At 38.1% G+C, this 11,176-nt stretch overlaps 2 protein-coding genes and 1 non-coding gene across 3 annotated transcripts; 2 read left to right on the top strand and 1 right to left on the bottom strand.

Annotated features, from left to right (window-relative positions):
• The first annotated feature begins 148 nt into the window (after positions 1-148).
• Positions 149-6,377, top strand: fab1 (fab1 kinase). Its single transcript, XM_965205.4, has 11 exons — positions 149-599; positions 652-1,091; positions 1,296-1,711; positions 1,767-1,988; positions 2,036-3,330; positions 3,380-3,669; positions 3,728-4,141; positions 4,196-4,943; positions 5,033-5,873; positions 5,919-6,080; positions 6,124-6,377. Exons 1-11 carry the CDS (start codon positions 297-299, stop codon positions 6,318-6,320), a joined length of 5,328 nt encoding a protein of 1,775 aa, XP_970298.1. The 5' UTR covers positions 149-296; the 3' UTR covers positions 6,321-6,377.
• Positions 6,378-6,654: 277 nt separating this feature from the next.
• On the top strand, positions 6,655-11,142 carry LOC103312209 (uncharacterized protein). Its single transcript, XM_008192279.3, has 8 exons — positions 6,655-6,863; positions 8,374-8,501; positions 8,550-8,662; positions 8,712-8,896; positions 9,310-9,935; positions 9,983-10,284; positions 10,330-10,592; positions 10,644-11,142. Exons 1-8 carry the CDS (start codon positions 6,856-6,858, stop codon positions 11,041-11,043), a joined length of 2,025 nt encoding a protein of 674 aa, XP_008190501.1. The 5' UTR covers positions 6,655-6,855; the 3' UTR covers positions 11,044-11,142.
• Positions 6,904-6,975, bottom strand: TRNAA-UGC (transfer RNA alanine (anticodon UGC)). The gene has a single exon. It is a non-coding gene; the product is annotated as a tRNA-Ala (tRNA).
• Positions 11,143-11,176: the final 34 nt, after the last annotated feature.

Genomic DNA, 11,176 nt, shown 5'->3' with positions numbered 1-11,176 from the left:
CTAGCGGCCTCTTGTGGCAATTTTGCATAACGGCCTTGACGAAACCACAAGGACACAATAAAAATACAACAATTTGGCACAAAAACCACACAAACACTGATTATTATTTAATTTCTTATCATTATCAACACTTTTATCAGCTTTAGCCGACAATTCACAGATTTTATGTTACAAGTAACAAATGACACTTGACAGTTGTAATTTATAGGTTGTAAATACAAGTCAGCTGACTTTAAATTGTAATATTTATGAATTAATCGTTGTTAAAATGTGATCAGTGTTGTGTTGTGGCCAAGATGAACAAGAATCTACAATCCCCCACGAAATTAACTGAATTCGCGCCCATTCAAACGGAAGAAAAGCCCCAAACTGTGGGTCAGTTCATTACCAAGATTTTCAAATTTAATAAAGGCCCAAATTCGGAAGAACAAAACTCGGGTTTAACCCCGAATTCGGATAATGTGTCTCAGGAGTCTCTACCGACATGGGCAATCGAGTCAGACTCGTCTGCAACCCCTTTTCACGTAGATGTGAACGAGGGGCGAAGCCTTCCCAATGTTTTGAAACGAATCAGTAATTTACTAGCATTAAAAACCACGGTATTGTACCACACATCTACTAACTCTCTGTATTACAATGTTTCCATTATAGAACTTGCAAGACTATTCAGACACCGAACTGAAACAATATTGGATGCCGGATTCTGTGAGCAAAGAATGCTACCAATGTTGCGAAAAATTCACTACGTTCAGACGCCGACATCACTGTCGTGTCTGTGGCCAAATTTTTTGCTCACAGTGTTGCAATCAACAAATTCCGGGAAAAATTTTCGGATGTACTGGTGATTTAAGGGTTTGCACATATTGCTGCAAAGTGGTGTTATCATATCTACAGTCGTCAGATGTTGGGGCTGACCTAACTGCCGATTTAAAGCTCCTCCAAGAGAATTTACAAAGCAAATTCGGCAACGATGTTCTCTCCCCAACTGTGCAAGACAACATACAAAATTTGAACAAGGATTCAGTCGAAGTTGGGAATATTTTACGCCGGAAAATTTCCGTGGGGTATCAGGAGGAGAAATTCGCATCTGGGTATTGCCTACTTTGTACTTTTACCTCGGAAATTTTCAGTCACTTTAGTGTTTAGTCTGTGGTCCCCCTTAAATTTGTTACTCAGTCGGAGGACTAAAATATCAGGTGACACGGCTTATATACGAGCAATGAAGTAAAAAAACTGCGCTTTACAAGTTTTAGTCCTCCGTAGTCATTTTCCTTGTGTTAATTTTTAATTTTCAGACAGTCTAGTATGTACCTCACCACGGAAGAAAAATGCAAAGCGTTACAAAACTCAGTATCGTTGCGCGCCCTCTTTGAGGAAATTTGTCGAACCACAACGGGGATTCCCTTAGGAACGCATAGATACCGTTTGAGGACTTACACCGATTGTTTTTTGGGTTCGGAATTAGTCGATTGGTTGATTTGTCAACAAAAAGCCAATAGTCGAGTTCAAGCAGCTGCAATAAGTCAGGCATTACTTGAAGGGGGTTATATTGAATGTGTCTCAGATCCTTGTTCTTTTGTTGATGGTTACGCCCTCTACAAACCTGGCATTTTTGTAACACCTGAAGTTCTAAATCATAATTATTTTGAAGTTCCGAATCAGGAAGAACCAATTTGGGTACAACAAATCCCACAGGAATCAAGCACCACTGGTAAAAAAACCTATTTCAGACACTTTTTTGCAGAGAATTACTTTTAGCTTTGTAGATTCCGATAACGAGCAAGTCTCAGTCAAAAAACGTGGCCCTTTGACCTCTTCATCTTCGTACATGTTGGATTTAAATGTTGAAGCGAACACTGTGTATTTATCACGCCCTCTAGCGTCAAGTTATAGCATCCAATCGGGTGATTCTGGTGATGTGAGTTGTTGTGAGACGGATATTACAACTGTTCGAACATCTGAACAAAGAGAATTTGTTCCTGAAGCTGGTATTGTCTCATTTTTTAAATTCAATGTGTGATTTTATCCTCAATAGGTTGGCACAATGCGTCAAATTTGCGCGAAGAAAACGGCGAAAAATTGGCTTATAATCTCCTAACGGAAGCGTACCAACAACACGAACAAGGTTTATTGAAACAATTACTAGCGTCTAATGGTCTGTTGTTATCATGGGCTGACGTGATAATCCCACTTTGTAACGAAATAATAAATGTTATACGACCTGACAAAAACCACGATGCTGAAGATTTAGATATTCGACATTATATAAAATTTAAGAAATTATCAGGTGGTTCACGAACTGACACTAAACTGATAAGTGGGATTGTTTTTACGAAAAATGTTGCCCACAAAGGAATGTTAACCGAAATTGACAATCCAAAAATCCTTCTTTTACAATGTTCCATTGTTTACCAACGAACAGAAGGCCGTTTAATGTCACTAGAGCCGGTCCTGATGCAAGAACATGAATATTTACGTCACGTGGCTGCTCGTATCGTTGCCCTTCAACCAGATATCGTTCTCGTTCATCGAAACGTCTCCCGATTGGCTCAAGACCTATTACGTCAGCACGGCATCACCTTGGTGCACAACGTCAAACAAAGTGTTTTAGACCAATTGGCACGTTGCACAGAGGCGGACTTGGTCACGGCTGTAGATGCCCATATTGGGCGCCCCCGTCTTGGCACTTGTAAAAAATTCTATTTGAAAACGTACAATGTTGATAAAGGCGGAGCTAAAACGTTGATGTTTTTCGAAGGTTTGCCTATGGTGCATTTAGGCGGGACTGTGCTTTTAAGGGGCGGGTCTAGACAGGAGCTCACCCGATTGGAGAAAGTTGTTTCGTTTTGTTTATTTGCGAGTTATAATTGGCGGTTAGAGAAGTCGTTTTTGATGGATGAGTTTGCGCAGCCGCCTAATCCAAACTGTGAATTTTTGGAGGATAGTAGTAAGGAGAGTTCGCCACGTTTGCAAACTGTTGTGAAGTATGACAGTGGAGGGAAGAAGATGAATAGTGAGATGGTTGAGGATTTTACAGATCCATTACAGTCATCATTTGTTGAAAGTATGACCGAAGGAAAGGAAATCTTAGCGGTTGCGGAATTGCCATTTTCGAATAATTTTCGCAAAAGTTTAGATGATTCGATTTTGTGTATTTCACCGTATTTGATGTTTTCGGTGCCGTATTTGGAGACGGAAGTTGGAAAAAAATGTAAATTGAGGAAGTTTTTTCCGACGGAAATTTATTTCAGTGAACAATTCACAAATCAGACAAAGGTCAAAATCATTAAGGATATCGGCGAGGATGTGAAAGAGAACGAGCAGAAATCTGTACGTCGGAAAGTAATTTTTTTATTGTTGTATTTTATTGCGTTTATAGGTCAAGCCCTTACATCCATTTCTACGTACAAAAATCACAACAAGTGTTGATAATAATGAGATTCAGTCATTATTGGCTCATTTCCGCGCTTGTGGTGGCAGTTACGAAAAGCGTGAAATTTTATGTAAACCCCCGGTACAAGTCGACGAGGAAATTTTACAAAACAAGGACAAGAACTATTACAATAAACTTGATGTTCTTGAAATCAACAATCACCAAAGACTTTCAGTATTATTTTGTAGTTTTAGTCACGAGTCGACCAATTCACCGGCATTTTGCGTAAATCCTTGGTAGGTATTACACTGGACCCCAAAAAAATCTAAACATATAATGTTTTTTGTTTTGTAGGATTGTTAATATGAATTTTTACGGCTCAAATGACATTCCATTGGGTTGTTTTCTCGAGCGTTATTGTTTCCGTTCAACTTATAATTGTCCGTCAAAGCCTTGTGGTACCCCAATGTTTAAACATATCCGACGTTTCGTCCACAATGCAGGCTGCGTCAGTATCTCTCTGAATAATTTCGATAACGAATTCACCGAAGAAAATATCGTTATGTGGAGTTGGTGCACCAAGTGTCAAAGTGTATCACCAGTGGTCCTCATGTCGGCTGATACTTGGTCGTTTTCTTTTGCCAAATATCTCGAGTTAAAATTTTACGGTGGTTTGTATAGTCGAAGAGGGAATACACCGTGTGGTCACAGTTTGCATCATGATCACTACCAGTATTTCGGCTACAAAAATTCAGTGGCGTCTTTCAAGTAAAATTGAAAAAACAAATACGATTTTTTATTTATTGTGATTATTTTCTATAGGTATACACCCATTCAAGTGTGGGACATTTCTCTACCTCCACCTGTGATCTACATACAGTATGATATAGAAAAACAGCAAACCGAATTAATTGACGAAATACGCACAATGGCGCAAAAAGGCCACGAAATTTACTCTCTCATTTTAGAAAAACTGTCTTGTATTCCAGCCGAACTTGAAGGTCTAGGCAATTTAAAACAATTACTACTAAAAGAACAAACCCAATTCAAGCAAAAAGTCGAAGAAGTGCAATTAAAACTCACCTCACCGACAATTGAAAATAAACAATTTGACGAAACACCCGAAAAACTACATATCGCTTATTGGAAAATCTCCGATTCACTTATCCGTATCAAACGCCTGATTGTTGAAACTGTAGACAATTGGAACTTGCGATTATCCGAAAGTGCACGTAAACGAGACGACAAAAAGAAAGACCGAACTTCGTACAGCGATCTCGAAAGTCCGACAATACCCGAAAATAAAACACTATCAGAAACAGATATTTCACACAGTGAGACTTCAAATAGTGCTACCATAACGAAAAAAATCAAAAGTTTGGATCAAAGTGACGAGAGTGAATTGAGCATGTCTTCATCACCCAAATGTCACCATAGATCGCAATCAGATGGTACTGTAATGTCACACAATGAGGAACAAAACGATTGTAAGAAAGACAGTGACAAAAAAACCGTCAAGAATATACTGTCGCAACTTTTGCCCTCATCAAGTGCCCTCACCCTAATTCCGGTAGGTTTAATTCAACAAATGTTCAAATATAATTTGGTCAAAGACTGTTAATTAATTTTGTCATCCGCTTCGTTCGTATCATTTTGTAGAATCCGTTCAATCCGCAAGACCACTACACGCTCCCGACCGGTGTTTCGGTTCCTATAATAGTCTACGAGTCCGAACCAAGTTCGATAATAGCTTACGCCTTGAACTCGTACGATTATAAAAAATCGTTTGAAGATTTGACGAAAAAATCAAACACTGAACAAACTCCTAGTCCCATAGTAAAGCGCAAAAACCCAAATACGGATAAAAACGACGAAACATCGGGCCTTTTAGGTTTTCTACGAAACAAAAACGATCTCAATTCGCCGGTATCTGCATCGGAAAGTCCACAAAATATTGAAGTGACTGAAAAATCGAAAAATTTACATATTGAAGTGCAGTTTCAAGACACACATTGTAATTTCTTCTGTCGGACTTACTTCGCTGAAAAATTTGCGAGTTTGAGGGGTTTAGTGTTGCCTATTGGTGAAGAGGGTTATGTTAGGTCATTGGCTAGGTCGGTCCAATGGAATGCTAGAGGAGGAAAGTCTGGTTCGAATTTTGCTAAAACAGCCGATGATCGTTTCGTGTTGAAAGAAATGTCCAAATCCGAAGTCCAGTTGTTTTTAGAATCAGCACCGAATTATTTTAATTACATGCAAAAGTGTTACGGGACGGGACAACCGACACTTTTAGGCAAAATTATAGGAATCTATCAGATTATTTTCAAGAATAATAATTCAAACGTTACTTTGAGAACAAATCTACTGGTCATGGAGAATTTGTTTTACAAGCGTACAGTGTCGCAGAAATTCGATTTGAAGGGTTCAATGAGGAACAGACTGGTCGTGCCCGATAATCAAGAAGGCGAAATTGTTTTGTTGGACGAAAATCTTCTCAAAAGTAATTTATTTTGAGGCTTCTTCTTTGTCAAATGTTGATTTTCAGTGACTTGTGATGCTCCGCTTTACATTTTACCACACTCGAAGGCCGTTCTCACAGCTGCTATCCAGAATGACACCGAGTTTTTATCAGCACAGTCAGTGATGGACTATTCGTTGTTGGTGGGTTTAGATTCTGAAAACCGGGAGTTGGTTCTTGGAATAATAGGTGAGAATTTTTTTTGCAAAAGATCCGCTAATCTATTCTTTAGATTACATTCGAACGTTCACGTGGGATAAGAAGCTCGAAACCATGGTGAAAAAAAGTGGGATTTTGGGTGGGCAAGGGAAATTACCAACAATTGTCTCTCCAGAAGAGTACCAGAAAAGGTTCATTGAAGCCATGCATCGATATTTTTTGGAAGTTCCCGATCATTGGGCTGGGTTGGGCAAAGGCTTGGAATTTTGATGTGTTTTTTTTGTATTATATTTTATGTAACACGTTTTAATAAAAACCAATTCGAATGATTGTCTCATTACATAATCCATAAAAAGCGAAAAGGTAAAGAAATTCAATTGAAACTCGTTTCGTTTCTCGACGTTTCATGAATACTGAATTAATGTGAAGAAAGAGAGAGCTTTTATATTTAGCGTTCATGTGAACTTTACCCCGAACGTTGATATTTATCAACCCTTCAGCTCTAACTTTCATTGAAATAATCTAAATTTAGGTCGTCACACATTCTTACAGGTTGATTCAAGGTTTCGAGTTTTGCGCAAATGTGGGTAAATGCAACTTAAAGCTTGAGGTTGTAGCAAAGCGTTTACTTTTCCGACGTGACTCTATTGTTGATTTAGAGAAAATGCGTTCGGATATTATTGCGTTCGTGACTGTAATTACCGGTGTTGACCGCTGTAAAAAGAGAGGGAAATTTGCAAATAATTATTTGGGGCGGGAGTGAAGTTTTGATGTGGATTAAAACTATACTGATGTAAAAGCAAAAATGAAAACGTAAGTTGACATAGGTGGTAGTAATAAGAGAAAAAAAAATTGGAGATGCCGGGGATCGAACCCGGGGCCTTTCACATGCAAAGCGAACGCTCTACCACTGAGCTACATCCCCTGATACAATTTCCTGTGCAATTTACCCATATTTGTACCAATCATTTATGCTGGTTTCGTTTTTTTTTATTTAAATTATTATAATGTAAGAATAATATTATTACTTGCAGCTATTATACTATAATAGATGGACCTTATAAATATTACGCTTTGTAAAGATTTTGTGATAGTTTGTTGAAATAAATAAATTATTTTTTTAATACCTAATTGGAATTCTTAAAAAAACCGATTTATTCCGTTTTTTAATCATTCGATTTTGTAGAATTATTTAATGTGAAATGTTAATAAATTACAGTGTCATTTTTTTCATAATCACTTTAATTCGATATTTGTCAATAAATCTTTTTATTTCACAAAAGTCTTCCAGAATCAATGTTTCTTTCGTTAGATATTAGTGGAAGTTGAAAAAACTCATTTGTTTTGGATGTTGGAAAAATTAACTAATTATATTTTTCGTAACATTTATATAAAATTAATACGAAAAGTTTGAAAAATAGTGTAGTTTAGTTTAGTTAATTTTTGGCAAAATTTGACCAAGTTAGCACATTCCTGTACGCAGTTTTCTTTTCTTCTTATTTAATTATGATATGGATAATTTTTAAATAAAATAAAGTTAATTTTTTTTTCATTTGACGCATATTGAAACATGAAAAAACTCAATATATTACTTGATTGCATGTTATTGCATCTATAAATTTATGATAAGTTCCAGGGATGAATCGAAATTCTTAAAATAAAAATAAACTCAATTCATTTGCATTTGGCCCAGACGACTTAATTCTCCCTTCGCTTCATTTAACACCTCGCATTGCGTGCCCATGATCTGTTTTCCCTAGGGCCTAGGCCAAGCCAATCAAACTTTAGATTAGGGCCAGTGATTTAGGTGAACCTTTAACCTTGAGTCGGTGCACTAGCTGTGCCCTACCGGAAACAAATTTCCTCATTATGATAAATTTCTCCTTGTCCACACCCTCGCCCAAAAATAATTTCCTCGTGTAGCAATTTGGGTCATGAGGTCGATGTTGGTGGAGACGTCACGGCAAAACTTGCTGCAAAATCCACATTTCTAAACGTAACATCCGTCCGATTTTGTTTGTCACTGTGAAAGCGAAAGGGATGGAAATTGAGCCGGTGCTTCGGAAATGGATAAATCCGATGTTCCGGCTGTAGCCTGGTACTACTCATTCGACATGCAACGGAATTTGCTTGTTGTTTATTAAATACTCGATTCAGTTGCCGGTGCATCATTTTCGCATTGAATTGTGGTTGAGTTTGCGATGCGTGATTAGAGGCGCTACATGCAAGGGTTAAAGGAAGCAGCGATAAGTGCCTCTAATGTGATCACGGTTTATTTATAGAGCTTTTATTGAAAGAAATTAAAACACACTGCAAATTGCAGGAAAGTCGATAAGAAAAATTCTGCCTCGGAACCGGATCTTAAAACGGCCGGAAGAAAACTCAAATCCGGCTTTCCGCCGGGGATCACAGTCGACGAACTTTGGTTGTACCGCCGGAAACGACCTTCAGGTACCAAAATCCGGTCAAAAACCCCTTCGAATCACATTTTTTTTTCAGAAAACCTATGGCCTAATGACAATCTGAAACCACGAGAAGGTTCTTTTAAATTGCTCAAAAGTGAATACAGACGCAGATTTAAGGATTTTAGGTCGTGTGACAACCTTCGAGAGGTATTGGCACAGAAACGACTCCCCATTATTTGAACTTTCAGTTTTTTAGGAAATTTCACCTGTGAGAAATGTGAAACCAGACGACCACCTGAAACTTGAAGGTTCTTACGAATTGCAGCCGCTTTACAAGGAGAATTTTATCCAATATCCGATTGAAAGACCGGTGCATAGACCCACCACTAGTTCGTTTCAAATTATCGATTTGAGTGAAAACGAAATGAGGGAAAATTCAAGGTAACGCCGCTAGGACTATAGACCGTAAATTATTTCAAAATTAAGAACAAAAAAAAATTAACCATTCCAGACGTTTATTGTAAAAACATTAATTTGACGTTTGTCCAAATCTGGACAACACCTTAATTTTTGAAAAATTGCCAATAAGTAATTACCCTTGGGTTGGTCCAGCGAATAAAATTGAAAGGAAATCACTCCAACTATCATCAGTATCGATTTATCATAAATCCTAATAAAAGAACATGTGCTTAAGTTTATAAAGCGAATGCAAATCTTTCAGAACTAGTTCAACTTCTATTCCGTACAGTCACGAAAGCTGTCGCTCTGTGTCCGTAATAAAATGTGTGTTTCATTTTTATTCATTTTCATGACGGGTAAGATCTACTTTAACCATCACTGAACTTTATTTCCAGAGAGAATGAAAGACTGTTAACCGAAATCCGATCAAGATACCCACCGTATCCATACCAGGAACGCCCCCCTTTAATTAAAAGAGAAACAAATTTAAAACTCGAAGGTGATTTATACACAACTACCGAAAAGGCTGAAAAATTCATTCAGTATCTCTTAACCAACAAACCACCTTTAATGAAGAAACCCACAACTTTGAAACTGGAAGGCGAGATGGACATTAACACGGAAAATCGTGAAAAATATGTTCCCTATGAGATCGCTCCAAGACCTCCACTTTGCAAAAAATTCACAAATCTCCACCTGGAAGGCGATTTAAACATTCTTACGGAAAAACAGGAAAAGTTTATTCGATACGACGTCCAAAAACGTCCACCTCTTACCAAAAAACACACAAATTTGGTCATTGAAGGCGACTTGGAATTACTTCCGGAATATAGACGTGAATTTATCGAATATAAAACAGAACGGCCGAAATTAGCACTCCCAGTGAATAATTTAAAGACTGACGGTTTTTACGATGTGACGCCCGACGTTTCGGTCGCTTTCCAACAACAAATCCACCCTCAAATACCTAATTTACGTGGGGGCGAAGGACATGAAGACATGACTTTGAGGACAAGGCTTGGTAACTGACTATTTTATCAAAATATTTAATTTTAATTGGAATTTTAGGACGGACCACACGTGAAAATAGTTTAGTAGATGGTCCGTTGGAAACGGATGAGTCTGCGAAAATTACAAATCACTTGCATTTGGAAGGAAGAATTGATTTGAATCCTGAATATAGAAATGCCTACATTGACTTTAATAAGGAGGTTTCAGCACCTCGAACTAGGCGTCGAGGGCCTGAAAGTCACCTGAAAAGTGAAGGCAAAATGGACATTACTCCGGAATATAAATGTTCATACGTTGATTTTCCGAGAACTCGGCCGCAAGTAAAACGGCCAGAAAATAGTCTATCGAGTGAAGGAGAGGTAAAAACAATTGTATGAATAATCAGAGTATAATGAAAATTACAGATCGATCACATGACTGAAAAAAACGAAAAGTATGTTCCTTTTGCCAACGTTCCACGGACTGGTCCCTTAAAACGGGACACTGAACTGAAACTGGAGGGAAATATCGAGTGCCAACCCGAATACCGAAAAGCATACATTGATTATTTAATTCGCGAACGAGTGGAACGCAAACCTAGACCTTTGGATAATTTAGGCCAACCACCACGACGAATAATCGAAGAGGAACCGCTCGAAAAAACCCTAATTCATGCCCAAATCCCTACGTAAGTATAATGCAAAAAAAAACAGTCAAATGAATAAAAAAAATATTACAGTGTTAAGGAAGAGCCCCAGAAACGCCCTAAAAGCACCCGAAACCGTTCCCTCTCCCAGATCGAAACTTCAGTATTCGGTCCCAAACTCACAGTCCCAGAAAAACCACAATCCAGGAGTTCAAGTCCCAAACCTCCATCCCGGAGGAGATCCAGGACTGTTCCTCGGAATGTTTCAAATTCGTCCGATTCGGACGTCCCTTCACGTAAACACAAAACATTCGGAAAACCGGTCCTAGTTGAAAATTTGGCAAGTCGAAGTACTACTCCAGTTTTACCAATGATTGACGTTTCAGCAAGGAATAAATGGATGAGGGATAGTTCGGTGGAATCGTCTTCGGCTTTCGTCGTCTTAGATAAAAATGTAAAGAGAGATAAATGGACACCGTGGCAGAATTATTAGGTGCCTTTTGTTGTTGGATCGGATTTTGGTAGATCTCAGGTCCTTTTAGTGCCATGAATTTGTAAGTTTTTGTTAGAAAAATAAATAGAACTGAATTAGCTTAAGTTGATTCATCTCGACGAAATAAATCCTT

This window comes from Tribolium castaneum, chromosome 1 (assembly GCF_031307605.1).
Source record: "Tribolium castaneum strain GA2 chromosome 1, icTriCast1.1, whole genome shotgun sequence".
Lineage (NCBI taxonomy): Eukaryota > Metazoa > Arthropoda > Insecta > Coleoptera > Tenebrionidae > Tribolium > Tribolium castaneum.
The sequence above is the reverse complement of the archived record's forward strand: the minus strand, read 5'-3'. Positions and strand labels throughout refer to the sequence as shown.